We start from the raw sequence: 17,732 nt of genomic DNA on the forward strand, positions 1-17,732 counted from the left end.
TATTTGATTTTGTCTCTCAGTTATGACTTCAGGGAGGCATTTTGGAACTGGAGACTGCTGACCTCTAAGGCCCCTCTACTATAGCCAGGGGCCTTTGCTTTTGAAGGGGCACAAAAGCTATAGTTGGGCTCACATCCTCACATCTGGACACATCTGGGCACCATCATAAGGCCAAGGATAAGAAATGTCAACCCTGTGTTTTGTAAGGAGTCATTCAAGGGAGTCTGTTCTTGTACTAAAGGTTGACACTGGACTTCTTGCTCTTCCTCACACATGACACTCCATCTCTTTACTCTGCCTCTTTGCCAGAATGTTCTCCCTCCTCACTTCTGCCTCCTGGATTCTCTGACTTTCCTTAAGACTCAACTGACATCCCACCTGATGTATCCTAAACAGTGCCCTCTGATTCTAGTGCCTTCCCTTTGGGTCCATTTTCTTTTTACGCTGTATATATATATATCGCATGCACAATTTTTTTGCATGTCATCTCCATTGGAATATAAGCCCCTTGAAGTCAGCAATTGGGTTTTTTCTGGTTCTTAGTAACTGCTAGATACACACTTACTGGTAGTAGGGAAGAGAGAGAGAGAGAGTTAAGAGATGAATGGAGGGTGAGGGGGGATGTGACAGATGAAAAAAGTTTGAATGCCAGTGGAAAGGGACCTGGGGAGACATCTGGTCCAACACATTCATTTCAGACAGGGAAAAACTGAGGCCCAAATAGGGGAAGAGATTTTCCCAAAGTCATCTGGTGTGTCAGGAGCCTAGCCAGAAAATGGAATCAGTCTACCATGTTGAATTCCTTCCTCCATGATTGTGGAGGTTTAGGGCACGGGGTGCAGAAGGCCTAGCATGATGAGCTAAATTGAGAGCTGTGACAAAGGGAAACTGGGCTCCTGGCTATGGCCAGACATCCCAGCCAGTAGAAGGAGCAGAATGTGCACAGAGGGCTCCCTTCTGGTTATTTTATAATGAACTGAGTAGAGTCACAGCACAATTCATTTGGTCTAACTTCTTCTTCTTCTTCTTTTTTTTTTGCTGGGCAATGAGGGTTAAGTGACTTGCCCAGGGTCACACAGCTAGTAAGTGTCAAGTGTCAAGTGTCTGAGGACAGATTTGAACTCAGGTCCTCCTGAATCCAGGGCCGGTGCTTTTATCCACTGTGCCACCTAGCTGCCTCCCCATTTGGTCTAACTTCTGCATTTGCCAAGGTCACACATCGCTGGGATGTGAACGCAAGCCTTTGAACCTCAACACCAGAGCTCTCTATACTACATTAAGTGAGGGAAACCTTTATCCTAGTGATGCTGAGGACATAGGCCTTAACCTGAGGGCTAGTGAACTCTAAAGACAGCTCCCCTTTTCTAACTGCTTTGATCTTTTCTTTATCTTACCCTATTACTTCTGGCCATGCTACCTAGCCTTGGAAATAGAATAGCTTGGGAAGGAAAGAAGAGAGAGTCGCTCCCATGGGTATGGCTGTCAGAAAAATTCTCCTAGCCTGCTGGAAAGCCCTCTGATCTCACCTGCTTGAGGCTAGAGGAAAATGGAGAAAATGGTCCCCTCTGAGGGGCCACCTTGCTTCTGCTCTCTGGGTCCTCTTGGGCCTCCTTTCTGGGGAACAATTTATGGGGCTTGGAAAGTAACAGGGCTGGGCAAAGAATGTCTGCAAGCAAGGTCACTGGTAAGATCAGGCCTTCAAGATTCTGAACCCTCCAAGGCCCAACCTGGCACCCAAACACCTGGCAAACAGAGGGGAAAAGAACTCTCCCCAACCCCCAAGGAAGAGGTAGGGTAGAGGGTCCTGAGGCTACAAGTAGATAGTGACATAACAGTTTCTGGACTCCAACTATGGCTGAAGGGTTTGCTTTTATATGGGACACTTGGAGCTGTCACCCTAACTCCTTAATGGAAGAAAGATGAGAGAAATGGGGGTAGGGGAGCATAAGAAGGGAGAGGGAGAGGGAGGGAGGGAAGGAGGGATGGAGGGAGGGAGAGAGAGAGAGAGAGAGAGAGAGAGAGAGAGAGAGAGAGAGAGAGGGGGGAAGAGAAGGAGGGAGGGAGGGGGAGGGAGGGAGAAAGAGGGGAAGGAAAAGGGAGAGATGGAGGAAGGAAGAGAGAGCAGGGAGAAGGGAGGGAGGGAGGGAGGGAAAGAGGGAGAGGGAGAGAGAAGGGAGGAGGGGAGGAGAGAGAAAAAGGGAAGGAGGGAGTGAGAGGGAAAGAAAGGGAGAGGGGAGAGATCAAGGAGAGAAAAGAGATAAAAGGGAGGCAGGAGAGGGAAAATAGGATGAAAAGGAGAGGAAGAGGATGAGGGGAGGAATGAAAAATTGAGAAGGAAGATGTCAAGAAGAGAGATGGAAATTGGGGGGAGGGGGAAAGGAAAGGAGAAAATGGGGAAGAAAGAAAGATAAAAATCAAAGAGAGACAGAAGAGGGAGAGGGTGAGAGGGCAGAGATGGAGGAGGGAAAGGGAAGAGACCAAGAAAAGGGGGAAGAAAAATTGGGGAGTGAAAGAGAAAAGGGAAGAAGGGGGAATAAGGAGATGGAGGAGAAGAGGAAATGGGCAAAGGGCAAAGAGGAGAGAAAGATGGAGGAACAACAAGGTAGGGGAGATTGGGGGGGGGAGAGCTAGAGCGAGTGGCAATGATCCTGTGAGAGGAAGATGCAGAGACTGAGAGGGGGAGTGATTGGGGAGAGGGAGGGGGAGAGAGAAAAGCATGCGTGGGTGATTTTCCTGAGTGTTATTTTAGAAATGTCCCTGACTCCAGCTGAGTGGGATGTCTGCATTCTCTTCAAAGAGGAGAATGATGTGGTTCTTTTATTCTCTTGGGAGAGAGGGGCACAGCATCAGCTCAGGACAGAATAATAGAATTTGGAGTTAAAAGGGACCTTAGAAGCCATTGAGTCGAACCTTCTCATTTTACAGACAAGGAAACTGAGGCACAGAGACATGAAATAACTCACCCAGGGGTTTCACGGCAAGTAAGTGTCTAAGGTGGGAATTTAACCCAGGTTTTCCTGACTCCAAGTCTGCTGCCCTACCCACTCTACCAGGCTGCCTTCCATCTCCATAGAACTATGCCAGGTGGGCACTGCTGCGTGTTATTCTGAGGGACCAGGCAGTCTCTATGTGTTCTTCATGGCATGTAACACCCAAGTCATATATAATTCTATTTTGAATCTCCCACACACCCCTCTCCCACCACCCCTGCTCCATCCAGACTTGAGGGGCTGACTATCCATGTGAGTGTCGATCCATTTGCAGGGAAACAGAAGATAAATGTTCCCAGGGGAAAAGGCAGGTAAGCCTTGTCTTAGAAGAAGCCCAACTGCAGGCAGGTGAGAATGCAGGAAAACTTTACTCCTAACCTCCCTCTCCTTTCCCCAGAAAGAAGTGGTATCAGATTCCTCCATTCTATCTACAGAGACCACAGAGAGTTTTCAGTCCCAATCAGCCAGTGCCTCTTGTTTCAGCAATAGGTAGGACATCTTCTATGACTTCAAATAGGAAAAGGTCAGGCCAAAATGTGATTTGACATTGGCCATCCAGACCCTAACCTGGGACTCTTTCTTCTGCTTCCCTAGGCATATTAAAAAAAAAATTCCCAGTCAGAGATGCCTGGGGGGGTGGTTTGCTGTCCTGAGATCTCTCCCCCAGTAGACCCTTATATCCTAAAGTCTCTCCCTGAATTTGTCTTTTATAAAGGTTGATTTGAGATTGCATTTTGGACTGCTTGCCCCAGGTGTCAAAACTGCTAGTTAGGACTCTGTTCTCTCTCATGGAGACTGCATTCTTTCAGTTATTACAGACTGCTTTAAATAAGACAACAAAAGTCACCTTGAACTCTCTGCCCTAGGCTAAAGGGATTGGTTTTCCCCCAAGAAAATAGGCTTCTGGAAATGGGCTAAAGGAGGCTTCCTTTCAAGTGTCTACACCCTAACTAGGTACACACTAAGTTCCTTTTTTTGAGGCAGGCCTTCTCTCCAGTATATAGCTTATCCAGAGGGGAGGCCCAGTTTAGCCCATATGGACAGGCCTCCTGGAGGCAAGGAGAGGTTACCTTTCCTTCCATCTTCCTTGGAATTCACAAACCACCTTGGTCTGTGCCTAAATTTTGATCCATAATAACTTGACTGAAGGAAACTACTAAGGGAAGGATACCTCTGCATGACTCCAGTGGGAGGTGGTCTTCAGTGAGATGATCATTTTTTCAAATGTGCATGTGTTGACACGGTCTAACACCAGAAGAGAGCTAAGGCATATCATTCTGCAAGCAAAGTATGGAAGCAGTCGGCGTGTTTCTCCCAGAAGCTCAGCATGGAGCCTGGAAGCAGGGGTTGGACTGGGGCTTCTGGAAACAAGCAGGCCTTTGGCAGACACACAATGGCTCCCCTTGGTCTCTAGATCCTGGGCCAAGGGGTGGTATGGGGCCTATTGGCATGGGGCATGGTGAGGGAGGCAGGACAGGGAGTGTTTACACTTTATGTATTCCTACAGACATTGTGGGCAGCAAAGGAAGATGAAGACTGGGAATCTCAGGCCATAGGTTACACTTCCTCAGGTATCATGGAATTTCCTATTCATGTCCTTGTTTGGTCTTTGTTAGGAGTAAAGTGGAGGGCACATTGCAGGGTGGACAGGGGCCACAACTTGGTGTCAGGTGTACATTGCACTAGAGACACATATAGAAGTAAACCCCAATCTGCGTCCCGCCCCAATCCACAGTGGGGGCCTCAGTAAGGTGTCTAGCATTCTGAGTACGAGGTTAGGCAGAGATCTTGGTCCCCTGTCAGGCTGCAAACACCTCCAGAGGGATTTCTCAAGCCTTTATAACAATCTCAGAATGATTGAATTTGAAAGCTCAAGGGACCTCAGCAATCATCTAGTTTAACCCCCTTCTCTTTTTGGAGAATGATACTGAGGCTCAGAGGTGGAAGGTGACTTACCCAAGGTCACACAGCAAATTGATGACTCCTCAGACATATAATGCAGGCTGCCCCTGCTTCTGGTTTCTTTACCTATTTATTCATCCATCCATGCATCTATTCATCTACCTATGCATGTCTGTCTTTCTCTCTCTCTCTCTCTCCATCCATGTATCCATCCATCCATATCTCTCTCTGTTTCTATTTCTCTCTGTCTTTCTCTGTCCCTCTGTCTCTGTGTGACTGTGTGTCTTTGACTCTGTCTCTGTCTCTGTTTGTCTCTCTGTCTCTCTCCCTTATCTGTCTGTCATGGCCCATGAACAGAACTTTACAGAAGAACTCTCCTTAAATACAGAAAACTGTTTAGAAGTAGACAGAACTAATGGCACTATTAACTCCAACTTTTGCAAAGCAAAATAAAACTCTGCCCAAGATGAAAATAATTTCATTCCTCTCATTTCTTTCTGTCTCTCCCTTCCCTTTTCTTCCTTCCCTCCTCCTCTCCCTCCTTTCTATGTCCACTTCTCACTTTCTCTCTCAATTTCTTTGCGTCTCTGTCTCTCTCTTTCTCCCTCCCTCTCTGTTCCTCTATCTCTCTTCCCCTCTCTGTATCATCATGACTAGATCCTCAAAGTCTGAATGTCCCAAGAAGTAATAGCAATTTCCACGACTAATAATGGTCCTCTGTGAAAAGTCATTCATCCATTCACCTCAATAAGCTTTCAGGATTTGGGGAATGGGTTATCTATTGCACATCTTGCCCAAGGCCCAGATTGTTCCCTCCAGCACCTGTGATAGTGTGGAAGGGAGTGACTTGGAAGTCAGAAGACATGGATTCAAGTCCAGGCTGTGAAGCTTATTGAATGATGCTGAGTAAACTCCGTAACCTCTCTAGGCTATAATTTCTTCCTCCACAGAATGAGGTGATTGGATTAAATGATTTTTTTTTTTGGTTTTGGCTTTGGTTTTGTAGGCAATGGGGGTTAAGTGACTTGACCAAGGTCACACAGCTAGTAAGTGTCAAGTGTCTGAGGCCGGATTTGAACTCAGGTACTCCTGAATTCAGGGCCAGTGCCTTAACTACTGCGCCATCTAGCTGCCCCCGATTAAATGATTTTTAAGGTCTCTTCCAGTTCTAAGTCCCGTGATTCTTGTGACCTGCACTACATTTTACCCTTTTAACTCCTCTTTGGGGCAGTGCAAATCAAAGGCACTATACAAATCAACTATCAACACTTCTTCTTAGTAGTCATCCCAGTCAAAAAGTGAGTGACGGTGAGTAACCAAATCTAGAAACTCCAATGTAGTTTTTGGACTATCTGTACTTTTCACATATTCAGGAGCAACCCTGGGTCAATGTTTATGTACTTAATAGATTGATTCATCCCCTTGGTAACCCTAAAAGGGAGCCCTATAGAATACCAAGATCTCAGAGGGTCATGAGTCCACCCTCTCCCTCTCCACCTGCTTCCCCTGTCCATGCTTGCCCTTGGATGTGGACAGGACAAAGCTCAGTAGCACAAGACACAGCAGTCTAAGCACATGGCAGAATGAGCCACATTGAAATATCATATGCAAAGGCGACCGAGGGCCCCTTTAGCATATGAGGGTGGAATGCGCGGTGTGGCATAGCATGGAGAGCTGTGATGGGTGATGGTGTGCGGCTGGTCAAAGAGCCGCTCTTGTCTTACCCACGCACTTCCTATGCATGTTGAGGATAAAGCCCTCGGCACAGATCACTGTGTGGTTGACACAATAGAATGATCCCAACGTATTCACACAAAACTGTCTTCGGGTACAATCGTGAGCACCTCTGAGGCACTCGTCCATGTCTATGGCCCCATGGGGGACACCGGGAGGGAAAAACAGAAGGCCGTTAGAATGGTGTTAGAGATGATGCTTGGCCTATGCTCACACACTGGGAGAGGGAAAGTGGTAATGAAGCCATCACTGAGCCTGGGTTGGCTTCAACCATGACCTGTTCCATTCTTCCCCCAGGACTCATCAAGGAGCTTAGTGTACCTTGTTGTCAGTTTCCTCCCTCTTCAAAATATCATATATATACCTTAATAATAATAATAATAATAAAGCTAACATTTACATTAAGTTTTGTGAAACACTTTATGTGTTATTTCATTTGATCCTCACAACAACTCTGTGAAGTAGGTGCTATTATTATCCCCATTTTGCAGGTGAGGAAACTGAGGCAGGGAATAAATGACTTGCTCAGGTTCACACAGCTAGTGTTTGAGGCAAGATTTGAACTCAGGCCTTTCTGACTACAAGTCCAGCACTCTATCCACTATGTCAGCTAGCTGCCTCTGTTAAATGATCTGTTTACATGTTTTTTCCTCCCCAGCAGAATGTAAGCTCCTTGAGGGTAGGGCCCGTTTTTGCATTTTGTCTTAATATCCCCAGCACATTGCATTATTTTGTATGTAACCTGTTTGTTCACAGTTTTTTGAACGTTATCTTCTGCAGTAGATGGTGAGCTCCTTGAGGTCAGGGACTATTTTTTGCCCTTTCTTGTATCCCCTGGGCTTAGTAAACACTCAATAATTTCGTATTGGCTCCACTTGACTTTACTAGCATGGTGCTCGGAACAGATCAAGCCTTAAAGAAATTCTGTCTAAGGAAAAGGGTGGAAGAAGGAAGATGCAGAAGATTAAATATTTCTCTGGGGTGTTCTCTGAGGGATGAGGGCACTGAAGCTGGGGGAAATAGATGCTCTCTCAGAGGAAAGAGCCTTCTGGGGAAGCACATATGGGATTCCCGGGGGGTTGGACTTTTGGCCCAGAGATATGCCCAGAATGGAAGAGTTGGCCTGGGAATCACCCTCTCAGGTCTAAGAGGAAGGACTACCCATTCCCACTGTGGCCTGCTAGCCCCTGAAGAGAAAAGACTTGGAGCCCAAGTTCCGCTTGTCCAAGCATATCCTGTCCTTCTGTCCTTCCATAGCAAAATTGGTTCTTCGTCTTCTTCCCCTTTCTCAGCATTTCTTCTCCTGTGTCTGTGGCTTCTGCTTAGCCTTCTGATTCCCTAAGGTCATATCCCCTATCCCAACATCAGGGCTAAGACCATGGCTAGGACCTGGGGTAGGACAAAGTGGCTGCTAAAGAGAAGGATCACATTCTGACCCTGCCTCCTCCTTTCTTCCCTAGGCATCTCCTGAACTTGCCTGTTGTTAATGTTCTCCCACCAGCCCACTAACTCACTTCCAGTTTAATCTGGATTTATTTTGAATTTACCCATTTGTGTTCATGTCATTCCCTAGCACAGTGCCTGGTATATCCCCGAGCCTTAATACATGCTTGTTAAATGAATCCTCTTTCCAACCTTCCTTAAACCTGAAGACTCAGGGATGCTGGGTTAAAGAGTGGGAAAATAGAAGACCTTGTCCCTTACCCAAGACTTGGATGCTTCAAACCAATAAGTGGGAAGGTCAAAGTTTTTCCTGTCTTAGCCCATCTTCTCTTTCTAGTGGTAGATTCTCAACAAGGACTAAAGCCCATGGCCCGTAGGATATCTTTCTATCAGAAGCTCTCACTCCGGAAAAACTGTCTAGTTTCCACCCTGGGCTGACAGCCAGATTGACTTGAGTGTGACATAACGGGCAGCCTTTTCTTTGCAGAAAGGATAAACTTAGATGTCTCAAGCTTCCCTGAGCATCCTCTGGCTCAAGATTCTGATATACATGTATGTCTTTTTCCATCCTCCTGGACCTTCATGATTTTCTACACTTTGATCCTCCCTCCTCTTGGTCTTTGTCTTTCTAGCCTGCTCAGCCGTTGAGTGTGTTCACATACAGATAGCCTTCCCCTTCTTCCTCCAACCCTTCCCTTCCCCACACTCACCTTCACAGGACACTCCATCAGCCATGATAGCGTAGCCAGGGAAACAAGAGCACACGGCTCTGTTCTCTATGACATTACACACTTGTTTACAAGGTCCGTTGTCTAAATCAAGGTACAAGGTGAGAGAGGTTAGGAGTAGGTCCTCTGAGGACCTGTTCCCTATTATCTTCTCTCTACTCTTGCTTGAGTTCAGTTCCTCATAACTTCACACCTGGAACATTCCAATAACCTTTTTTATTTCTGGCAGGGCAATGAGGGTTAAGTGACTTGCCCAGGGTCACACAGCTAGGAAGTGTCAAGTGTCTGAGGCCAGATTTGAACTCAGGTCCTCCTGAATCCAGGGCCAGTGCTTTATCTACTGCACCACCTAGCTGCCCCCCAATAACCTTTTTTTTTTGGTGGGGCAATGGGGGCTAAGTGACTTGCCCAGGGTCACACAGCTAGGAAGTGTCAAGTGTCTGAGGCCAGATTTGAACTCAGGTACTCCTGAATCCAGGGCCAGTGCTTTATCCACTGCGTCACCTAGTTGCCCCTCCCCAATAACCTTTTAATTTGTTGGTCTCCCTGTTTCTAGTCTCTCCTCTCTCCAATCCATCCTCCATACAGCAGCCAAAATATCCTTCCTAAAACCCAACTTGGACCATGCCACTCCCCTGCTCATGAAGCTTCAGTGGCTCCCTATTGCTTTTAGGATAAAATACAGACTCCCTAGTGTGGCATTTAAAGCCCTTCAGAGTCTAACTGTAGCCTGTCTTCTCCAGTTCTGTTTCACATCGTTCTCCTCTATACACTCTGCATTCCAATAAAACTAGCTCACTTGATGTTTCCTAAACTTAGCATTATATTCCCTCTCCCTGCCCTCAATGCTGTTACCTGAGGCTGCCCCCTCATGCTTAGGATGTTTTCTTCCTCACCTCTGCATGCCTAGCTGCCTTCAAGGCTGACTTCATGCGCCACTTTCTACAGGGAGTCTTTCCCAACCTCTTGATAATTAGCACTATTTCCCTCTTCCTCAAATTAGCATGCTCATTCTTAAGTTTGTGATGTTTAATGTCTCCCTGAAAGCAGGGATTGCATTAAAATTTCTTTTGGTTTTGTATCCCTGGCACCAAGGATATTACTTTGCACATAATAGGTGCTTAATAAACATTTGTTGGATTGAATTGGATGGAGATTGCAATCATCTGTGTCCCTGGGCACGTGGGAGAACAGTGGGACTCCTAAGTATGTAATGATTTTCCCAACCAAAGTGGTACCTGCCTGCTGAAGGCACTGGGATAGTTCCCATTGAAGAATTGCAGTATTTAGTCTCCTCTTGGCATGTTGATGTTACCTCTACTGCTTTCCCTTTAGATATGGATCAGGGATTCTTAAACTTTTTCCACTCATGATCCCTTTCTGCCCAATAAATTTGTGCATGACCCCAGGCATATAGGTATATAAAATAGGTATACATAACCTTTTACTGCTGCCAAATTTTTCATTACCCCCACATCCAGTTACATGATCCCATATGGGGTCATGACCCACAGTTTAGGAAGCTATGATCTAGAGCACTCATTATGGACTTGTCGATCTATCTGGTCATGATTATTATTGGTAATTATGATTATCAATAAGAATTACCAATAATGGACAAAGCATATTTTTTCACCATGCTGTGAGTCAGGTAAGCAAGTATCATTACCCCATTTTACAGATGAACAGTCTTGATATTAATTTAGTACTTTTATAATTTGCAAAGTACATATTAAATTACCTCTTTAGAGCCTGCACAGTGAGGTAGGTACTTAAAAGGAATGTTATTACCCTCATTTACGGATACAGAAGCAAAGACTCAGAAGCCTTTGCCCATGGTCACATAACTGCTCTTAACTGGAAGGATTCAAACTCAGGTCTTTCTGACTCTAAGTCTTGCATGTCATTCACTGTGTCATATGAGGTGCAGAGTGAGCATTTAAACCTGTCTCTTATTTCTAGGTTCAGTGCTCTTTCTAGAATGCCCTTCCCCTCCCAAACCACCACTTTCCCCTCACCATCTGCCACCACCCTTACGTACCTTTGCAAGTGTTTGGAACTGGCTGAGGCATATGTATGACTTCAGGTTGGCTGTGGGGGGCTTCAGGGGCCAGAGGCCCCTCTGCTCCAGTGCTTGGCTTCATCACTTCACTATCTGTTGATAGACAAACCAGAAAAAATGTTAAGGAGGAGGAAGAAGCAAGGAAGTAGGCATCCCTTCAATCATTTCACTTCCTTAATATATGTAACAGAAGACTAGCCAACAGAGGCCCAGTCCTGTGACCATAAACAGTTACTAGTCCGTGAGGAAACTTGGGTAGCTTTACTTCCAGAAGTGCATGGAGGTATATAATGGAAGGTTCTGGCCTCTTTTTCAGAGGATGATCCAGGTGTGTTGTTACTGTTTCCCATCTACTTACTGCATGATTTTTTTAAAAAAGCTTTTAATTGTCCATTGAGTCAGAACTCAGGACACACACCAAAGGCTCCAATGAGGGAGGAAACACACACACTCTCTCTCTCTCTCTCTCTCTCTCTCTCTCTCTCTCTCTCTCTCTCTCTCTCTCTCTCTCTCTCTCCTTGGTGATGAATAGGGAAGATAAGCTGTAAGCCTCTGGGTGAGACAAGAGGGAGCATGTGCTGCTACCACTGGCCTTATCTCCACAGACTACCATAGGAATGCATGGAGATGCTTTTGTCCCTGTATTTCTTTCCTGGTTTTAGGTAAAGGTGTAATGGAGGAAGAACTGAGTACAGCTACCAAGTGATCTGCTTGACCCAGACTAGCATCAGATTGAAGCTACAGCCAAGACAGAATGTCCTGCAAGCAAAGAAGTAACTTCTTCTCTGGCTATGCCACACTTTAAGTTGGAGCCCATAATGTGGAAATATGTTTTGCTTGATTTCATATATAGAATGGGGGACATATTGCTTGCCTTCTCAGTGGGTAGAGGAGGGGCAGGAGAGAGAAAGAGGTTTTGGAACTGGAAATAAAAACTGTTTAAAAAGTTGGAGCCCAGGGGCAGTTAGGTGACGCAGTGGATAAAGCACCGGCCCTGGATTCAGGAGGACCTGAGTTCAAATCTGACCTCAGACATTTGACACTTACTAGCTGTGTGACCCTGGGCAAGTCATTTAACCCCCATTGCCTCAAAAAAAAAGTTGGAGCCCGTTCTTTTCAGGAACTGAGGTGGAGAAGAGTGCCCTGATTTGGCGGGGGAGGGGTAAACCTCTGTACAAACACTTTGAAGCTTGAGTCTACTCTACCCAGGGACAGAGATTTAGAGAGAAGAATCTTCCCCAGTTCAGGGGGATATTTTTTTACTTGGATTCTTGCTATACCTTTTCAGTAAATATCTCTGTTAATCAGTTATCAATATATGGGGGAAATATCAACCATCAAAATTACACTGGGGAGCCAATCACTGGTTAGGTGACATGGAAAATATAGTAACTGGTTGTTTGACATGGAGGATAGTAATACAAAAATGATAGCATTAGAAAAAAACCCTACCTACTCCTCAGGGATACCCTTAGAATTCTGGCTGGAGCAGCCACCTTACTCTGGGGACCCAACCTGCCAGAAGAATTGGCATTGGGATAAAGACCCTAAGAGCATATATGTACAATATATGCACAATAGAGGCAGCTTTGATGGTACGATGGATAGAGCACTGGGTCTGGAGTCAGTAATATCTGAGCCCCAAAACAGACTCAGACACTTCCTAGCTTTGTGACCTTGGGCAAGTCATTTAACCTCTCAGCCTCATCTGAGATTAATCACTTAACCTCTCTCAGTTTCCTCATCTGTAATATACTAATAGCACTTACCTCCCAGGGTTGTTGTGATGATCTAATGAGATAATAATTGTAAAACATTTAGCACAGTGGAAATGCTATATAAATATTAGCTATTATTAAATTGAACCAATAAGAGGGACTAAGCAGTATCTTTGGGATTCTTCTTTGTATAATGGTTGCAGCCTTTTCCACACATCCCTTTATGTGATAGAGAGGCCTTCCTGACTCCAAGTCTAGCTCATCATTCACTACAGCATAGTGGTGGCAGACAGTGGCTGAGGGAGAAACTTTATGATGACAATAACAAGAATCTTTCACATTCACCTACTATATTCTCCTTACCAAAGCACTTTCAGTGTATTGCCTCACTTAAATTTTCTAACAACCCTAGGGTAGTAGGGAAAGGCAGAGGTTATCATTCCCCCATTAGAGATGAAGAAAAGATGTGGTTCAGAGAGGGTAACTGACTTACGTGAGGTCACACAGCTATTCCATGGGAGAGCTAAAACTGGGGCTTGGGTGCACCGACTCCCAATCCAGTACATCTTCCACTAAGTGAGGAGGCCTGATGCAACATGTGGCATCACCAGTAAAGCTTAACACCCATACACAGGGACATATGTTTTGCCTCCTGCTCCCTGGGGCTCCCTCTTTCCCTCCCTCCCTCCTACTGAGGATGCCACTGTGCCAGGAGGAGTCCACGCCAACAGACACATAGGGAGGATATGGGCCAGGGCCCAGCAGTGCTGAACATTTTCCAGAAAAGCTTCCAGGAAACCATTCTCAATCAACTCTGGGCTTCTATGTCTCCAGTGGAAATTACCTGGTTTCCTTGGACCATCTCAATCCCTGTTAGTTCAATGAGCCTTAGGATTTGACCTTGCTTACCCCTCCTTCCCAGGATGCCCTCAGAGGAAGTGGGTATTTAGGGTGTCAGGATGGGCTGAGGACACAGGGAGTCCTGATCTGTATCTCTTCCCATTAAAGAGAGGAAATTGAGATACTGTAGAAGAGGCCTAGATTTCAGGAGAAGAGAGTCTTATTTTGGCCAAGGAAACTGGCCTTTGGATATCTCTGTCCCAAAAGAAAAGTAGTAATTATTGATCCATGAATTTAAGTCCAAATGAAGGGCTATCAATCTTCAGAACCCAAAGATTCTTTTGAGGCATCAACCCAAATGGGCCTATTGAAGTTGGAAGTCAGGATTCCCTAAATCAAGCAGAGCCAGCCGTAAAACTTTTGCAATCTTTGGAAATTTTCATTGAAGAAGAGGAGGATCAAGGAAGGCTTTCTTGGAGGAGATCGCACTTGAGCCGGGTCTTAAAGGACGAGTATGATTTTAATGGAGAAAGGCAAAAGTTATTGCCGAGACAGGGAAAGTTGTGAATGAAGGAAGATAAGCAGGCAAAGTGTGAGAAATGTTTGTGGACAAGTGGGTCAAGGGTGGTGCGTAAGGAGAAAGGATGGCAGTATTGGGCAAAGAGGAGAAAAGGCAACGGCAGCACTGGAAGGGGAGAAAAGAAGATGAAAGGAGTGAAGGTGGGAAAGAAGGGAGACAACCATGAAAAGGGGAAGAGAGAAGGGAGAGAAAGAAAATAATTAAAATAGAGAAGATGAGAGAAGGAAAGTGGGGAAAAATGAAAATTAATATATGCAAAAAGGAAAAAATTGGTAAGAGGGAGAGAATGAATTTAATACTAGAAATGATATCACTTTTTATTGAGTTGAAAATCACTTAAGTTCATAAAATAGTCTCGCTGCTCTGGGAAATCAATAAATGTTTATATTAAGTTAATGATTTTATTTTACTTACTGCCTGTTGACTCAATAAAAGTTTAATTGCTTAATTGGCTGGGTTGTAGAACCAGTTTTCACAAAGGGGCCATACCATGAACATCATCCTACTCTAATTAACTAGGGGACTAATGACCCCAGATGTGGACTACAAAAAATCCTCCTCCTCTTCCCCCTCCTCCTCCTGCTCCTTTTCTTCCTCCTTCTCTTCTTCTCCTTCTTCTCCCCCTCCCCCTTCTTCCTGCCTACTTGCTTTTGGACCATTTCTCAGCCCATCGTGTTAAGAGAGAGAAAAGGGAAAGGAGGTGAAAGGCCTATATTTTGTTCTTCGAAGAGCTAAACTCATCTCAAAATGAAGTTTCCCTCGTGACATCCCCATGGACAACCCAAACTGACGTGGCCTGGATAAGTGCCCCATTAGGTGAATTCCTAGCTGATTGAATAGGTGTACCCAAAGTGTTGACTGATGAACCTGCATCAACATGGAGGGAGGTTCCTTGTGGCAGCTCCAGGGCCTCAGATTTAGCTCTTTTATTGAATGTTGTTATCAATGATTTGGATGAGGACACAGTGAGTGTTTATCAGATTTGTGGACGACCCAGGCTGATTTGTTGGAACACTACAACAGGATCCAAAAGAAATCTCAACAGGCTTCCATCCTGGGCCAAAACCAACAAGATGAGATTTTACAGGGAGAGAGCGAGATAAAGTGTTTCACTAGTACAGGACAGGGGAGACCTTGCCTGACAGCAGATCATGGGAACAAAACCTGGGGGTTGAGGTGATTGAAAGCTCAGCAGGAACCAACACTGTGAGGAGGCAGCTAAAAAAGCTAATGTGATATTGGGCAGTATTAACAGAACTCTAGTATCCAGAACGAGGGAAGCAATAGGCACATTGTGCTTTTTTACTCATTAGGCCCCACATCTGGAGTTCTGAATACCTCATTTTAAGAGGATCATGGGCCATTGGCAAGCTGTCTCAAGAGCAAGGGAAATGGGATGATTAAAAAGCCTAAAAAGCATGTCCTAGAAGGACTGGTTCCTATGTAGCTTCACAGTGATTCAGATCCCAGATGCCTTCAGTGGCCTGCTACTGGATGCATGGGCCTTCCCACCCTGCTCATCTCATCCTACCCACAAACTGTGCTGTTTTATAATTATTATCTCCTTTGCTCCTCAATCAATTGTAGGAAGTAAGAGCTATTATTGTTATTGTTCATTCATTTTTCATAACCTTCTTTGGGGTTTTCTTGGCAAAAATGCTGGAGTGATTTACCATTTCCTTCTCAAGCTCATTTTACAGATGAGGAAACTGAGGCAAACAGGGTCAAAGTCAGAAAGGTCTAGTAAGTGTCTGAGGCCATATTTGAACTCAGGAAGATGAGTCTTCCTGACTCTAGGCCCAGTGCTCTATCCACTGCACCACCTAGCTTCCTATTATTATCTCCATTTTATTGATGAGAAAACTGAGGCAAATAGAGATTAAGTGACTTGCCCAGAGTCACACAGGTAGTAAGTTTCTGATCCAGATTTGAACTCAGATCTTCCTAACTCCAGGTCTGGCCCCCTATTCCACTGTGCCAAATAGGTGCTCCATCTGTGAAATGATTAAAACCTCTCATGACCCTGTAATACTCCTAGCTCTAGGATAATAAAATCATGGAATGTTAAGAGCTGGAAGGGATCTTGAAGAGCACTGAATCCAGGGATTCTTCACCTTTTTGTGTGTGTTGTAGCCCCCTTGGGCAATCTGGGAAAGCCTATAGACCCTGCTCAGAATCATGCTCTCAAATGCATAAAATAAAATCGAGGTGTACAAAGGAAATCAATTACATTGAAATATGGTCACCTGAGTGTTTATTTTTTAATAAGTCCATAGACTTCAGTCTAGTCTGACCCCCCTCATTTTACAGAAGAGAAAACTGAAGTCCAGAAAGGACAAGGAACCTGTCACCGTAGACCTTACAGAGCTTGGAGGGTCCTAGGAACATGAGCAGAGATAGCTTAGAGAGCTGGGTGGAGCAGTGAATAGAGTGGGGGCTTGGATTCAAGAGGATGTGAGTTTGAATCCCGTCACAGACACTCACTAGGTGTGCTCAGCCTCAGTTTCCTCATCTGTAAAATGACACTAATAATGGCACCCACCTCACGGTATTGCTGTGAGGATGAAATGAGATAATGAATGAGAAAATGCTTTGTTTAAAGGGCTATGTAAATATTTGCAATTATTAGCCCTCCTCTGTCCCATTTTGTAGATGAAGAAAATGAGGCAGAAAAAGACCTGTTTCTACAGAACTTTCCATAGCATCAATGGTGATAATAGCAAAAAACAAGAAAAACTAGAAACAAACTTTATGCCCAATGATTGGGGAATGGCTGAACAAATCATGATGTATGAACAGAGTAGAGTATTATTGCACCGTAAGAAACTATTTATAAGAGGAATTCAAAGAAATATGGTGGCACCTTATATGAAGCGATGCGGAATGAGCAAAACATAACCAAGAGAACAATAAACGTGCTAACTATAATTACATTAAGTTACAGCAATAGTAACAGCAACAAAATTCATGTTAAATACAGGGGGAAATTGCATTACTACCTAAAGCTTTTATGGGCATCTTTTGTTTCTTTTAACAACCAGTAAACAACCAAGGTACAATTATGTGCACCCTCATTTGCAATCACTCTTGCTTCATTTGTTTTCACTTGGGGCTATTTTTCCTCTTGTTTTTGTTTAAATATTTGAATACCTATGGTTGCTGATGGGAATTGAAAATACTTATGAAACCTGTGGTAGCAGATAGAATGCTAGACCTAGTGCCAGGATGACATGGGTTTAGATCCTGCCTTTGACAACTACTCATTCCAGTCTTCTTGTCTGTTGTCTTGCCACCAGACTTCTGAAACTGCCTCATTTTACAGAGAAGGAAACTGAGATCCCTATGAGAGTTAAGTTACTTGGCCAAAGTCATACTGCTAGTAACTGTCAAAGGTTCTATTTGAACCTAAATATTCCTGACTTTAAGCTTGGCACTCTAACCACTACTCTGGGCTACTGCTATATAAATAATACATTTTATCTTAACTCCCATTGACAAAAACAAATATTTGAATAGTTGAACAAGAACAAAGAAAACAAAAATACCCCCCCAATCCAAGTAAAACAAAAAATGTTTTATAAATACTTTATGTACATTATAAATTATCATAGACATGCCTGTGCATTTGTTATTTATCAACTAATAAAGAAAATGAGAGGCAGTGCATGGTATAGGAGACAGAGAGCTGGCCTTGAACGAAGGGGAAAAAAAAAAACCCAAGCATATATTAAGCAC

General features: G+C 44.5%; 1 protein-coding gene across 1 annotated transcript in view; it reads right to left on the reverse strand.

The window, feature by feature from the left end:
* The window catches only part of FBLN2 (fibulin 2), a 231,106-nt gene that overhangs the window by 15,701 nt on the left and 197,673 nt on the right, over positions 1-17,732 (reverse strand). The window contains exons 8-10 of the mRNA XM_043975890.1: positions 10,839-10,952; positions 8,780-8,881; positions 6,617-6,757 (exon numbers count right to left, since the gene is read on the reverse strand). Of these exons, the coding sequence (XP_043831825.1) occupies positions 6,617-6,757; positions 8,780-8,881; positions 10,839-10,952 (357 nt within the window). The remainder of the gene's footprint in view (positions 1-6,616; positions 6,758-8,779; positions 8,882-10,838; positions 10,953-17,732) is intronic.

Source organism: Dromiciops gliroides, chromosome 1 (genome assembly GCF_019393635.1).
Source record: "Dromiciops gliroides isolate mDroGli1 chromosome 1, mDroGli1.pri, whole genome shotgun sequence".
Taxonomy (NCBI): domain Eukaryota; kingdom Metazoa; phylum Chordata; class Mammalia; order Microbiotheria; family Microbiotheriidae; genus Dromiciops; species Dromiciops gliroides.